The sequence below is a fragment of the Schistocerca piceifrons genome, chromosome 1 (genome assembly GCF_021461385.2).
Source record: "Schistocerca piceifrons isolate TAMUIC-IGC-003096 chromosome 1, iqSchPice1.1, whole genome shotgun sequence".
NCBI classification, from domain to species: domain Eukaryota; kingdom Metazoa; phylum Arthropoda; class Insecta; order Orthoptera; family Acrididae; genus Schistocerca; species Schistocerca piceifrons.
In genome coordinates this window covers 1217794857-1217811206 of record NC_060138.1, presented here as the reverse complement: position 1 = coordinate 1217811206, position 16350 = coordinate 1217794857, and the positions used below count along the sequence as shown (strand labels likewise).

Below are 16350 nucleotides of genomic sequence, written 5' to 3'. Positions count from 1 at the left end.
CCCTAGCTACGGTACAGTACCGGTCTGGACGTGCGCATGACGTTCAACCGTACTCCACATAACGACAAAAAAGGAAACTGAGCATCGCAATGTGGTAAATAAAATTTAAACATATTGAAACAAATAAGCCCTCGGTCGCAAATATTAAGTCAAAATTGACCTGGTTTCGACGCTTCTATGAGCGTCGTCTTCAGAATTAGACTAACTGTTCTAAAACATATTAGATATACAGTACATTAATAAAATTAAAGTTTGTACTGACTGGAAAAGTTGCAGTACTTACAAGTCACATATTTAAAAAAAATCTGAGCCAGAAAGGCGACGTCATGAACAGTTGTGAGATGGCGAGCCGCTAAGTCACATATTAAAAAAGATCTGAGCCGGAAAGGCGACGTCATGGACAGTTGTGAGATGGCGAGCCGCTAAGTCACATATTAAAAAAGATCTGAGCCGGAAAGGCGACGTCATGGATAGTTGTGAGATGACGAGCCGCCTTTAGCGGCTCGCCGTCTCACAACTGTCCATGACGTCGCCTTTCCGGCTCAGATCTTTTTTAATATGTGACTTGTAAGTACTGCATCTTTTCCAGTCAGTAGAAACTTTAATTTTATTAATGTACTGTATACCTAATATGTTTTAGAACAGTTAGTCTAATTCTGAAGACGACGCTCATAGTAGCGTCGAAACCAGGTCAATTTTGACTTAATATTTGTGACCGAGGGCTTATTTGTTCCAATATAATTCTGACACGGTCAGTAAACCTTAGCAGCTATGTTAAAAGTTTTGAAATTTAAACATTTTTCGGAAGATCCAGTGTCGTCAATTCGTCTTCTGAAGAATGTTTAGAGCTTACGTATCACATTGTGGTTTTTGGCGTAGTGCAGACCGTGCCACGTCCGTATCGACACAAACGAGCTACTGTGACCTAAAGACGCCCCGTGCCCGACGCAGATGCGAGAGACCGCGGCCTGTGCTAGCGTGAGAGCGCGGTGCACTGGGCTTACAGGTGTAGTACTCCATCATGTTCTGGTTGTAGCGGTAGGCGGTGGTGAGGTCCATGGCGGGCCCGCGCAGCGCGAACAGGCTGCCGAGGCCGGGCTCCAGGGTGGCGGGCAGCAGGTCTGCCGTGGCTGAGCGCGCCGCGGCGCGGGGCCGCGGTCGCCGGCGTCGCACTGGCTGCTGGCGCTGCTGCTGCCGGCGCTGGCTGCTGGCGCTGCTCGCGGCCCGACGACCGGCACGTGGCGGCGGCGGCGGCGGCGTTCGCACTTTGCCACTTGACGGGGTGGCATTCAGTTCGCGACTCTCGAGAGGCCAAGGCGCGCCCCTCCAAGCGCGGAAGCCGGCCGGCCCGAGCGGGAGGACCGCAGAGCGAGCGAGCGAGCGAGACGGACAGAGAGAGAGAGAGAGAAGGGAAGGGAAGGGGCGCGGGGGGAGCGCGACACAGAGAGAGAGAGAGAGAGAGAGAGAGAGGGCGAGTGTGTGGTGGGGGCGGCAGCAGCGGGAGCGGCGGAACGGGCGACACGACACGCAGCCAGATAATAATAAAAGCCAAGCGCCGGTCCCGGACCCCCGCGCCGCGCCGCACAGCACAGATTCCCCGGGCCCGTCTCCTTCCTCTCCGTCTCACCGCTTGACTCACACATTCACAGCGGCCGACGAAAAAACGCCGCCCGCGGCCGCGGCAGATATTTCCTCCTCCTTCGTTCTTTTCCCTTTTTAGCCGCCCTCGCCACCGTGAGCGTAATCTCCTCGCGGTGTCACCCGCTCTCGCATTCCCTCTCCCTCTCTCTCTGTCTCTCTCTGTCTCCCTCTCTTTCTAAACCCCGCCCTGGCGCCCCCCGCGCTGGGGTGGCTCTGCTAGGGTGGGGTGGGGTGCGCGCCGTCACACGGCACGGCCGGGGGTTGCGGCGACGCCATTGGCCCGCCGCCGGCCAAAGATCGCGTCACGTGGCACGCCGCGCTGGGTGGGGGGGCGCCCCGCCCCCCACTCCCCCTCGCCGTACGTCCCACGGCAGACACAGGGTTGTCATGGCGACGGCCCCGCTTCGACCCCCGCGCGTGTTGCGACACCTAGCTGCTCGCCCCTGTCAAACGCGGCTTGCGTCCTCCGTATGGGAAACGTCGCATCACCTTTCGACCCTGTCCGCTTGTCACACAATTAGAAGCTTTTCAATTCGGAGAATCTCTCAAAAACTGTTTTCCAGTAATCAATGTAGCCATCGCGAGGACAAAATAAGCGCGCTTATGGCCCGTACAGAGGCATACAGGCAATAATTTTTACTTTACCTGCTTGCGAGTGCAGCAGAAAAGGGAAAACTAGTAGTGCTACAAAGTACCCTCTACCATACACTCTACAGTCGTTTGCGATGTACGTACAAGCTATTTCGTCCTGTCGGCCGGAGTGGCCGTGCGGTTCTAGGCGCTACAGTCTGGAACCGCGTGACCGCTACGGTCGCAGGTTCGGATTTGCCTCGGGCATGGATGTGGGTAATGTCCTTAGCTTAGTTAGGTTTAAGTAGTTCTAAGTTCTAGGCGACTGATAACCACAGGAGTTTACTCGCATAGTGCTCAGAACCATTTGAACCATTTATTTCGTCCTTTCCAGCATGCACTTAGGGTAGTATAATATTTTCTTTGCTTATTTCGGCTGATAGCAGGTCAACCGTCCAGCTTAGTCACTGGTAGAGGACTGTGTTCGTGGAACCAGGGTATAATATGTGCATACTCAGGGGTTGTAACGATAATGATTTACTCATCACGGTCATCGGCGATCAGTTGGCGCTCAGGAGTACTGTCTGTGCACCCTCTGTTTTGACTCTGTAGACGTTAGAGGTGAACAGCGCTTCCAACATTCACTCTAGGGTACAAACGTGCTCCACCGATGAATAGCAACTCCTGCGTAACAGCTTCGGCCATTTGAACGGCATCGCAGTGTGGGCCTGCAGGAAGCTAGATGAACGTATCGATTCATTAATGCTGAACTTGTTGGGCAGAATGTATCGGTGGTGAGACGCTGCATTCAAAAGAGGTCTGTGGAACATTTCGATACCTGTAGAGCAGCTTTTGGCACGTTCCGGACCTGCTGCGTCGTCAAGGATCACTGGGAAGCGTTTGTTTGCAGCAGGATTAAGATCACTCGTGCCTCTGGCCACGCTACGACTGACAGACACCACGGCACCACCAAGCAGGGCTACTCTCGTCTTGTGAATGAGTTCAGCGGAGATTGCAATGGCGCTCTGTGGTCTTCAGTGATGAGAGTGGGCTCTGTCTGTATGCGAATGATGGACATAAACGTGTGTGGCACAGACTTATTGAGCTGCCTATTCCAGAGTGTATTCGCCCACGACACTCAGGTCTCATCTCAGGCTTTATGGTGAGGGGGGCCGTGAGTTACGACTCGCGGTCACATTTGATGTTGCTACAGGGTAAAGGAACCAGCGCCCACTACATTGCGCAGGCTTTATTCCCATGCTACTGCCTTTCTTCTACAAAATTATGTGCTTTTTCAGCAGGACAATGCACGTCCACATACGGCTGATGTGACGTTACGTGCTCTTGGGAGCATACATCAACTGCCCTGACCACCAAAATCATCAGATCTCTCGCCAATTGAACACGTATGGGACATGATGAAGTGGGAACTTAACTCGCTCTCCCGAGCTTGCAAGAATCATGTTTGGGACAATTTAGTGCTGGATGCCATTCCACACCTTCAATGGCGTTTACACGCGAGACTATACACGCCTGCGTTGCCGCCAGAGGTAGGTACACTGTGCACTAATGTACCTGTTTGGGCACCCTTTACTGTGACGTGTGTTTCATTTGGTCTGAATTTATTGTTATATACTCCTACAAAGATAAAATACCTACCATCTCACTTGTCAATAAAATGACCGTGTCCTTGAAGTTGTTGCACTTTATCCCGCCAGTGTATTTGCGAGCTGTAGTTATAAATACAGAATGTCTCCTAATTTCTTTTTGTGGTGGCTTCCTCCTGCTTTCTCATTTTTCGCAAGTATGAGTATTCAAATGTTTCAAATGGCTCTGAGCACTATGGGACTTAACATCTGAGGTCATCAGTCCCCAGCCGGCCGAAGTGGCCGTGCGGTTAAAGGCGCTGCAGTCTGGAACCGCAAGACCGCTACGGTCGCAGGTTCGAATCCTGCCTCGGGCATGGATGTTTGTGGTGTCCTTAGGTTAGTTAGGTTTAACTAGTTCTAAGTTCTAGGGGACTAATGACCTCAGCAGTTGAGTCCCATAGTGCTCAGAGCCATTTGAACCATCAGTCCCCTACACTTAGAACTACTTAAACCTAACAAACCTAAGGACACCACACATATCCATGCCCGAGGCAGGATTCGAACCTGCGACCGTAGCAACAGCGCGGTTCCGGGCTGAAGCGCCTAGAACCGCTCGTCCAAAACGGTCGGCCCGTTTATATCGCTAGGAAACATTTCTGCCGGACTTGAACAATTGCCTCCCCACTAGTAAAGAAGTAGAAGTTGAGCTTCATGTTCCCTTCTAACGGTGTTATTGGGACATGCCGAAGTAAGACGTACAGTTGTTCTTCTCTGCAATATGAGTACGACTCAACCATGTTATCTTCGTCGCCTCAGTGACTGCGATCATTATCTGTGTAGTGTGTAATGTATGTGATATTTACGACAAAAGTCAGGTATGAAAGCTGCTACGGGTGCATAGTCTGCCTCTCTTCAAAAGCACGAAGAGTTCGTCTATCTTAATGTACCCATCCGGCAGACGAATCACGACAGCGTCACAGGCCCTAACCTTGGGACAAAATCTTAGACACTTATGCAGAGTATGTCTTAGCAGGAAATGTAGCCTAAGCCATCATCTCTCCTGGCCCTAATGAGGCAAATTCTGGAGATATGAATTTCTTCCACTATCACTACTTACACAGGGATCTACAGCTTGCACAGTGGCGGCTGAAGAGGCGAGTTGATGTATAAACAGGTGCTCGTAAAGGATACCTGATCAGGATACCTTCTTGCAAGGGCTGTTGGGAGCTAAGTGTCGGCGTCGACACGGTGGCCGCCAGCAGCGGCGGGGGCGGCTTAGTATCAGGGGGGCACTTGTTGAGTCGTGGCGGTGATCAATAAGCGGCCCGCAGTTGCACGCACACCTGCGCCGTCAATCACGCGCAATTCTCGCCGCTTACTTCGCGCTTATCAACATCCGCCACCGCTGGCGTTACAAAACCACATTCAGAACACGGCTGCCTCCTTCAACACAGATACGGAAAGTACGAAAATCAGAGGGCATTTCGAGCAGTTCGCAAGATTCCCACATGCGTCACTGTCAGTTTCACAAACCGTACGATTAACTATAAAATGAGGTTGTTAACGTTAAAAATAAGGACTTATTTTTCAAAATAATCGGACGCATCTTTTTAAGCAGATTAATGAGTCTCTTTACGGATTTCGTGCCGCCTTCCACTTCTAAGGTCCACCAGTCTACTCACCTTTGCGAACCTGCTTCTCAGTAACTTGGAGTATCTGAGTTAAGCCTCTGTGTGTGTTGCAGCATTCCGTCCCGCTCACTTGGGTTGGTTTCAGTAGTGCTGGCCCTAGACTTTCCTTCCCAATATCCTTCTGTTTAACACTTAGTCTGATCAATGTACTTTTTATTACATCCACCTAAAAGCAACCCAAATATGCTTTGGTTTGGTTAGCATATCGAGCTGTCGAAATTATTACGGACAACGCAGAGTTTGACGACTTATTTCGAAGTTCATAGACATTTACGGAAACAACAAAAACTGTGCACCACTTTCCCCAGATGAAGCTCTACTTGCTGTAGAATACGGATTCGGAGCCTTAATTAGAGAGACAATATTTGTGACAAAGGATGTAATTAGCTTATTCGTCATATCACCTCAGACGGAATCTACTAGCGAATAGTAAATCAAGTAAAGATGTTATAAACCTGTTTACTGGTCGTCAATAAGCCGCAGAAACGAACAGCTAGCGGAACGTTATGCTTTGTAGCCGAAGCTAGCAGACAGGAACGTTTCTCGAGTCAGGTCCGTTGATGCTTCGTGAAGTAAGCCTGATCGGAGCAACACACAGAGACGCCATGCCGCTCCATATTGTGAAAATATTCCTATTCGTCAATAACGACGTGTTCCCTGTTACTTATAGTTTAGTACTAAATTAACACACGCGCGCCACAGATCTACGCAGTGCTAAAACACCGAGTCCTCCATAGCGATATAAATTATTTGTTCACGGTCTGTTTCTGGCCTACAAGTGCACAATCGCGAATGTGATGGCAGGGGGACTCTATTGTTGCTACTTTGCATGACTTAAACACAAACGCTTCGGATGATAAAAAAGAAATCCATAAACGAATACGTATACCTTGACCCAGTATCATCAGTTATGAAGTTGTGTCTTTCGCGGGGTAATTACGAAGCGTTATATTCGTCTGTCGTTACCACAGTTTCTAGGCTTTTAACTGATGAGTCGTTTCGCAGGTGTAATGATGAATGCGACTGCTACATCGGAATATTCAGAAAGAATTCTTGTCGTTAGGATACCAAGTGACGTGAATGAAAACACAAAACTGATCGTAAGGGCGATGACGATAAAAAGTAGTTTACTGCTGGGAATTCACAGAGCTAACAATCAAAAAACTATCTACAAAAACTATGCAGCTTTTGGAAACAACTTATCGTTTTTGATTTTTCTATTTGTTATAATTTTTATAATAATTTAAATAGTTATTGAGTGTTCAGGGTTTTGTAGTGCTATTCAGAGTGTCCCTGACCTGTGGTTGCCCTCTCCAATAGCTGTTTGTAATTTTCAGAAACTATGGAACACATGAAAGATTCAATGCATTTTAGAGTTCTCCTGGACTGTGATATGTTGACTTTGTGCCGCGTCTAAAACAAAAGCAGTTTGAATGGTGTACCTTTCCCACCGCACAGAAAGGAAGCTTACCATGAAGGACTGCGAATGTAAATGAACCACGTCCAAGATCTGATCGCAGCAGCTTATTTCGAGACCAGATTAACGACCGAAAGGTGCTGCACCTTCGTCTATACCCCGCGAAAGACACTATGTGCTGGAGGATAGATTTGGTAAAAATCTCACTTCTACAACTTCCTGGTTCGTGGGAAAAACGACTGTCGATAAACCTCGTATGAGCACTGATTCCCTCGAATGTCCTTTCACGATCGTGGGAGGCAGTAACACGTCGCCTGCCTCTTTCTGGAACACGCGCTCTCAGAATTTTAACAGTAAAACTCTTCGTGATCTACAATGTCTCTCTTTTAACTTCAGCCACTACAGTATGATAGCGCATACTATACTAATCCGTAAAGAAACGCGCTGTTCTTCATCGGACGTTCCGTATCTCCTCTATTAATCCTACCTGGTAAGAGTAACAGACTGACGGCCAGTACTCAAGAACCGGACGCACAGCGAGTCACTTCTTTCGAGAATGAATTACATTTTCTTTTTAGTAATATATCGTCAACAGCGCCATCGAACAGTAATGGGTCTATCAGCCTCTGTCGGCCGCAGTGGCCGGCGGTTCTAGGCGCTACAGTCTGGAACCGCGCGACCACTGCGGTCGCAGGTTCGAATCCTGCCTCGGGCATGGTTGTGTGTGATGTCCTTAGGTTCGTTAGGTTTAAGTAGTTCTAAGTTCTAGGGGACTGATGACCTCAGCAGTTAAGTCCCATAGTGCTCCAAGCCATTTTTGATATCAACCTCTTCATGCGCTGTGCGTTACATTTATTTACGTTGAGGGTCAAGTGTCAAGACCCTGCAGCACGCACTTGTCCTTTGCAGGTCTTCCTGACTCTGCAACAGTTTACTGGAGTTGTTATCTTGATATATATATATATATATATATATATATATATATATGCAGAAGGATCGTCAAGAAAATAGTCACGAAGTTCGCGACGTTATCCACCAGGTCGTTTGTACGTTCAAAATGGCTCTGAGCACTATGGGACTTAACTTCTGAGGTCATCGGTCCCCTAGAACTTAGAACTACTTAAACCTAACTAACCTAAGGACATCACACACATCCATGCCCGAGGCAGGATTCGAACCTGCGACCGTAGCGGTCACGCGGTTCCGAACTGAAGCGCTTAGAACCGCACGTACAGTGAACAGTAATGGCCCTACAACAGTGCCATGGGGTACTCGCCAAGTTCCTTTTATATCTGCCGAGTTCGCCCCATTAAGCGTGAAGCGCTGAGCCGCTGCTGGCTACAACACTGGTCCGACGCTGGGCGGGCTCGGTAAGCGGGCAGCCCGGGGAAGCTGTAAGGAGGAGCAGGTGCGGCCGCGGCCGCGGCTGTCGCGGAGGCGGCCGTGAGAGCGCGAGCGCGGTGTAAGGCACACCACTGTGATCGGCGGCGCGCCGGCGATCTCACACGGACACTCTTACCGGGCGGTCTGCAACCCGAGACCGCGGCAGGCCAGCCGACGGCTGCCCGGTCACTCCGAGGCCGGCGCTCAGCTGTTCCGCCGCACGCGACCGCTGCCGCTGCCCGCGGTAATCGCGCATCGCTGACACCGTTCCAGTTGGTTCTGTCGACAGCTCGCAGCTACTTGCTGCTCCGCGCACTAGTCAGACAGTGGAACCGTTTCGTCCTCGGCAGTTGCGGAGGATAATCCGATTCCGATGCGCAGTAAACACTGCACTGCTTTGCACGGTGCAGGCGATGCCTCCTATAGTGTTTCCGTTTCAGCCCTACGGGCACTGTACACAGCACTATCCAGGCTGTCCCAAGCACTACTACGTATGGGGTAACGTCAACAGGTCCACAACATGCAAAACTGTTTACTGCAGCCGGACCACCTTCATCAGTACTTTTCCTTTCTGTAATTCGGCCGAAAGTAAAGTGCCCGGAATGCTACAAATGGCCTCTTTACTCCTCCTTTCGCTTCGACAGCTACAATCGAAAATACATAGGTCAGGAAGAGGCGGTTACCTGACAAACTGCAAGATTTTCACCAGCACAGACATGTGTATTTCTTTAAGACGCTATGGCATACTATGCTGATACTGCCACTTTTCAGAGCTTCACATCTGTGTTTAATTAAGTGTCTCATACCATGCTAAACACTGCAGAAATATATTTGTAAGCATTGCAACACTTCACGAGCCCATTAGCACCAACGTCTCTATTTTGCCGTTTAGGTTTAGCTTTCCCGAGGTTCCCCTAAATCACATCAGGTACAGCTCGGGATGCGTTCCTAAAAAAGAGGCTCTGGTCGATTTCCTTCTCCATCCTCATCCAACTTTCTGCCTCTAATGATCTCACTGTCATAATAGTACTCCCAGGCGACATGGTGCACTAGTAGGGCGGCTCTTCAGATTCCGACTGGCGTTCAGATCCCTGTACGGCAATACACATTTAGCCTTTCCGATGTTTCCTAGTCCCCTTAAGGCAGATACTGGCTGGGTTTTTCAGAAGTACGATGCAATATTCCCACAGACATGCATTCCCGCGATAAGAAGGAAATCTGGGTTCGAGTTCCGGCCCGGCAAACATTTTCATTTTCGCCATTCCATTATGCAGCAGATGGTCGTCCACATTCGCAAATGTGAATACATTTCACGCCTTCTTCTTTCTTCAAGCTAGGGGACATACACCTTGTAGCTTTTACATTGTTATATGTAGCTTGTTCCCCTGATGCTTTGGATCTTGTTTCCTCCATTTGGCAATGGATCACAACAAGGCGCCAATTCAGTTGCAGCCAGACGCTGCATCTACTTTTCTTCCAAAGCTTCTGTTCCATAAATCTTAAACTACGGTATAACTATGTGGCGCAAGGCTATGCTTGGCCTGGAGACAGACAGTACACCAGGACGGCGCGTAGAGAACCGCTGCTTCAGTCAATTCAGTCTCGGAGTTGACAGCTACTTGGTTTGACGGGCCAGGTCGCAGCGAGTTGCCTCTGTTAAGAGTGCCGGCCGCGGCGGCTGTCGGGCTTCGAGCTGCGGACAGTGGGTCCAGGCAGCCTGGGACAGAGGGTGGTTTGCCGCCACATCCGTCAGCCGCGGGCAGGTAGGCCGCCTTTGTCCGCTTATTTACGGCCCACACCCACAGCCACAGCCGCTTTCTTTCCGCGAGCGAGACGTACGGAGGGGCGGACGGCGGCTGCGGCCGCGGCCGGGACCCATTCAGCGGCTGCTTTTCAGGCCGGCGGGCGAATGGAGTCGCCGCTTGTAACAGACTCCTGCACACACAGGTGTCCCAGTCTCGGGCTAGGGTACGGCTTTAGCAAGCCACGGGGCGAACGCTCCGCTCCCGGCATCATTCCTGTAATAGCCCCGGGGACACAGTTCAAAGTGCAGCCGTTTTCCAGGGATGTCGGTCTCAACTGCCCCAGCTCTGATTCCTGTGTCGCTCTTGGATGACCCAAGCTCGATATCTCGACCCGACGCACCGTATTAGCTTGTTACAAATTTTGTACCTGCCGAACGCACTCATCAAGAGTAATGATGATTGAATGACAAAGTTCTGCCTACCATTCTGGCAGCTCTTTTGTCAAAACAAACCAGAGTTTCGATTTGGCCCCGTGTAACACCGTGCGACTGGATCCAGGAGCCAGCTCCGATTACACCAGCGGCCTCAGAACCACACCAGTCCTCATCAAAATCTCGCGTGGCTGTCTCACTTCAAATCGGCTTATGTGGTTTTCCAACTACGGTGTGACTAGCGCTACGAAACTGACTGCGCTGATAAAACGAGTGCACAGTCATGCAGAATATTTGGAGTTTCACCTCCCACATGTTATTGATCCGGCTTGGCATCGTGGGCAATTTGGAAAAGAAGATGCGTGTTACTCACTGCCCTTGGCACCGAATATCTCATACCTGAACTGTGTCGAAAAGTTACATTTCAGCTAAACATTAGGCGTTCTGGCCATAGACTAAATGTCAAGAAACAACGAAAGCTGTTATAATACGTTGGAACATCAATCGGATCGTGGCAAGCTTCACTACTTGTTGACACTGCTGCAGAAGATGGGAAAGCGAGTGGGCAGCGGGATGTTACTTCAGCGTTTAGGAGAGTAAGCGTCCGTGCAGCGCGAGTGGAGTGTGCAGCAGCGGTTGGTCTGGGGAGCAGCAGGCCGGCAGCGGTAGGGGGCGCCGGTTCGATTCCGCGCGCGTGCCATTACGGCGCTGATGGGATGACAGGAGACTGGCTCCCAGGGGACGGCTGCAGCCGCCGCAGCACAGCCCACTGGGGTATGGGACGGGGTTGAGGAGGGACTGGAGCGCGGCAGCAGGCCGAGCACCAGGGGCCTGGATGCCGGCAGGGCGCTGGTCTGGGATCTTTGTCGAACATGCTTAAAAGTGACACTACGCTTACTGAAGTCTCTGTACACATCACGACTTGTGTACCTCTAGAATGAGCCAATACAATTTCCCAGAACATGCATAAAGGTGACGCTATGCTTACTAAAGCCTGTATACACATCATGAGACACACTGTTTCACGACTTGTGTTCCTCCAGAATGAGCCAACACAACTGAGCAGCATAGTTTGTATGACTACACAACTTCGGCCGTTGTGTCAACGGGAAAGGCAGGGAAAAGTTAAACTGACAGGGCCGTAAGGCGCAAACGCGGAGCATCTTCAGCTGTTGCAGTGCTCTGTGATACAGAGGCCAGTGAAGTCATGATCCGTTCATAGGCCCTACAGTGCTTCATGGAGCAGTGTAGAAGGGCTTTATGGAAAGGTATCTGAATTAGATGAGAGTGTCTAAACTTGTACGGTGCCTGGTATGATATAATTCCACTTATATGTTGACTCACAAAATTAAAGATTAATTAAACGTACCAGTTCGATAACTAACGCCTCCAGACTAGCACATCTTTCGTAAATTACGCAGTGTTTCAGTTAAACTTCGATTGTACACATGAAATAGTTAATTGGTGTCACAGTGTGTTCAGCGACGAATCACAGCCTGTTTGCGGCGCCCTGGGGAGTGGTCCGATTCTGCCGATGTTCTGAGAGGCACGGTGATGTTACTCCTGGTATTGTGGTATGGGGAGCCATCAGATCACGCCTGATAATGACTGATGGAGCTCTGAAGGTATCTACGTCAAGGACGTCCTTCGTCCTCACGTGTAACCTCTCATGCTACAGTATCGCGGTGCAATTTTTCAACAGAAAAATGCTCGTCCACAAGTGGCACGTGTCTCTATCAAGTCCACGTGATAACGAGACAACGACTTTGAGGCAGCATTCCCAATCTAAAGAGTGGAAGCATGACGTCAGAGTGAGTGCAACTCCCAAGTTCTTTGTAAATTTAAGTCGATTTTCTAATCGCTGAAATAACACTGCATACCCTCTCAACGTGTGAAGCTTATTTTGTTTCCTCCTTCCTTTTGGGTGCCTGACTGTAGTATTCACACAGGGTGGTCAGAAACAATGTGGAAAGCTTATGAGAGCGTTGCAAGGTAGGTTGCGTTATGAAATATTGTTAAGAATATTCGAGCAGCCTGTCAGAGATTGTGTCGCCAAATGTGTTCTTCGTTCGGTTTTCCCAAGCCGAGGAAACATAGCTTTTGCTCATCTAGCTTGAATTTATCACTTCCGAAAAGGCGTATTTTAGCTGGTAATGAGCGTCTGAACAAGTAGTAACTCCGTGCATTAAAGCATTTTGGCACGTGCAATTGCTTAAATTTACGCGCGCAACTACCTGATCGCCTAACGGCGATTAAATCGGAAGCGGCGCGGCGTATCGAATTTTTTTGTAACAATTATTTCTTGGTATAAAATATCCTGCAATACCCTTACAAGCTTTTCAGACTGCTTCTGACCACCCTGTACATTCCTATTCATGAGAGAGTGTATCCCGAATGTAATGTTGTCCATTGTCTCAGATAAAAATAAGAATTCTCCATGTGCGCGCGTGTGTTCAAATGGCTCTGAGCACTATGGGACTTAACATCCGAGGTCATCAGTCCCCTAGAACCTAGAACTACTTAAACCTAACTAACCTAAGGACATCAAACACATCCATGCCCAAGGCAGGATTCGAACCTGCGACCGTAGCGGTCGCGTGGTTCTAGACTGAAGCGCCTGTAACCGCTCGGCCACACCGGCCGGCGCGCGCATGTGTGTGCGTGCGTGTGTGTGTGTGTGTGTGTGTGTGTGTGTGTGTGTGTGCGCTCGCGCGCGAGCGTGTTTGTTTTTTTGTACAGTGCATGGAGGGTCATGAAGCCCACAGGCTGTTCTCCCAGCCGTCGTCGCCTTTCGGAAGCACTTTTACACTCGAACAGTTCCTCAATTGGCCTCCCAACGCCGAATGCATCCTAGTCTCCAGTAATTTCGAGAATCGGAGTTGGGCCCTCCGCATGGCAATTAGATATACCAATCTCTCAGTTTCAGAGGCTTCTTCATAAACTAAATAGTAATAAATGACCCCAAGTTCGCGCACTATAGTTCTAGCTCAACCGACGGCGCCGCACTTATATAAGCCCTTCCCAGCAATACTGCGCAGGACACGAGTGTCGCACGAGATGCTTTTCGGAGTATCAAGGCAACGGCACCGGTATATAGATTTCGTCGCAACCTAGTGGACACCAGTCAGAGACTTCCAGGTGGTCCAACTTTTCTTGAATCGAGGCTGAGCTCTTCTGATGGCGAAATCCAGTGGCACGATCTCTCCAGTTAGGAAGTGCTGTGGGTTGAACTTGTGCAGCTGACACGTACCAGATCACTTATCCGGCGAAACCTCTTCGCCACGCTCCAAGCAGAATAGGTGAAGACTTCCCCCTCGAGTGAGTCAGAGCGCTGCAGCGCGCTGCCCGCCAGTGCCTTTGCCTTCGCCGGCGACCGCAGGCGGCTGCTCCGGTTTTCCGCGCGCCCACCCCTCGCCGGAGCATTAAGGAGCGCCGCGCCCAGAAAGCCACTTAGGGGCGCCGGCTGCGCCGCTAATCCCCCCACTCTGAGGGCCCGCCCTTTATTGCCTCCCCCGCGCTCACAAACATCCCCACTTTTGAATGAGCGCCGCCGCCGCCGTACATTACGCCGGCACCGCCACACCAGACGTCATTATGTTGCGGGCCCGGCCGCGGCCCGCGCCGCTCCCCGCGGACTTTGAAGTCTCGGCGCCGCGCATCGAGCCAGACATTGAATAAAACAGGTGGACCTACCGCGTTCCGCCGCTTTTCCGGCCGAACCTGGCGGAAAAGTCCCGCCTTCGGTCCGAGACGGCGCGTTCTCCACATCCCCCGAGAACTTTCGCCTTCCGCGAATCGCCGTTGTGTCAGCGGCGGAAGGTGCTGCGTGTCGCCGATAAAAACTCCTTTTCGTGTCCCACTCGCAGATGGAGCGAAGGGTAAGCGACTGCAGATCCTCGGACGAGCTCTTAACTCCCACACTTTGTCCTTTCGGCGTTAACGAGAGCTGAACTTTGGAAATGGTAGAATCGTACTGCACTATGTCGGAAGTGCTGTTTCTCTGAACTTTCTCAATAACTTTTCGTGAAAAGATCTTCTCCTTCCCCCCCAATAGTTTTCACATAAGCACACGGAGCACTTCCGTACTGATCGAAACGACAGGTAACAAATATAAAGGCATAATTTCCCCAAATTTTGATGCAACTGCTGACTTCGACTCTCTGCACTTTAGTAAGTGTCGATTCAGCCGTGTTATACAAATCTAGCATTTGTTAAACTTAGCAGCACTACCAGATTGTCCGCTAACGATGGTGTTTATACGGAAGTATCGTCGCCTACCCATCTAAGGAAACGCAGAAAGATTCGGTACAAAATTTCCATTTCGTTTCGTGACTGGCAGCTTTCTTTAAATCTGGATAAATGTAAGGCAATGTTCACAGAAAGAGAAAGGACCTACTAATATCGTATTACAAGATCAGTGGCGAACATCTTAAGTAGCTCACACTATACAGGTATCGGTGGCTGAACTGTGAAGCGATGTGAAATAGGAGCAACAATTAAACTCTGTAATAGGGAAGCCGAATGGTACGCTTAGATTCATTGGAATGTTCTAGGAAAGTGCGGTACATCTGTAATAAAAATCGTACACAACAGCTGCGTCGAACAGTTACAGAGTAGGCCCTATTACTCGAGCATCTGGCGTGGGTATCAAATTCTAATGACAGCGGACGTCGAATTCAGAGGTACGCCGCTAGGATTGCAACAACATGGATTGTATGTATTTATTTTTCCCTTTTTACGGTTTTCAGTCCAAAGGTTGGTTTGACACAGCTTTGGAAGCTAGTGTAACCTGTGCAAGCGCCATTGTCTCTGAGTAACTACTGCACATCACATATACAAGAGCCTCCATGCTATATTCCAGCCTTGGTCTCCCTCTACAATTTCTACCTGCCACACTTCCCACCACTCCCAAATTAACAATTCCTCCATCAATTAATCCCTTCATTTAGTCAAGTTTTGCGATAAATCTATATTTCTTCTCCAATCTGACGGAGTGACTCTTCATTAGTCATCCAATCTTCTCATGTAACCTTAACACACTACTGTACCACCATACTTCGAAAACTTCTATTCTTCCCTTGCCTTCCCCTTGATCGTCAGTTATTTTGCAACCCAAACTGCAAAACTCATCTACAACTTTTAGAGAATCATTTCCTACTCTACTTCGCTCAGCGTCGCCAGGTTTAATTTGGCTGCACTCCATTAATCTATTTTTACTTTTATTGGTGCTCATCTTACAACGTCTATACAAGCCACTAACAATTCCATCTGCCAAGATCTTTGCCGTCTCTGCCTACAGTGCCTTCGGCGAACTCAAAAGTGTTTATTTCTTCTCCTTGAACTTGAACTTTTTGTCTAAATTCTTCCTTGGTTTCTTTTTCCACTTGCTCTATGTACAGGTTGAATGACTTGAGGATAGGCTACCTCACTTTATACAGCCCTTTAACAATAAGACACATTTGAAAGTTTGACAGTGATGCTCGGCGAACGTAGAATGAGGATCTTTGGAAGAAAGGAGATATTGTTCCCAAACAACCCCATCGCGTAAATTTTGGATACCATTATTCGAGAAAGACTGCGTAATATTTACGCTGCAACAATTATACGTCTCACGTGGGGAAAGCTGAGGCATTTATAGACAACCATCTTCCCCTCATTTCACGAATGGAACAGGTCATAAAAGTGCTAATATCAGTACGAAGTACCCTCGACCACGCAATGTTGAGAGGCGGTGGAGCATACGTAGTGCACCAATCAGTCATTTGGTTAGCGAGAAACCAGACATTAATGATCGCATTTTACAGTGCTAAATCATAGCATCACAATGGAAACCCGATCTTTTAATGGATCCATAAAAAAGGTCCATTAACTGATTTTTCTTTT

At 49.3% G+C, this 16350-nt stretch overlaps 1 protein-coding gene across 4 annotated transcripts in view; it reads right to left on the bottom strand.

Annotated features, from left to right (window-relative positions):
- Positions 1 to 1099, bottom strand: part of LOC124781819 (paired box protein Pax-5-like) — a 278178-nt gene extending 277079 nt beyond the window's left edge. For all 4 annotated transcript variants that reach the window (XM_047253891.1, XM_047253892.1, XM_047253893.1 and 1 more), the window contains exon 1: positions 1005 to 1099. In XM_047253891.1, coding sequence (XP_047109847.1) covers positions 1005 to 1059 — 55 coding nt within the window. In that variant the 5' untranslated portion in view covers positions 1060 to 1099. The remainder of the gene's footprint in view (positions 1 to 1004) is intronic.
- Between the last annotated feature and the right edge of the window lie 15251 nt (positions 1100 to 16350).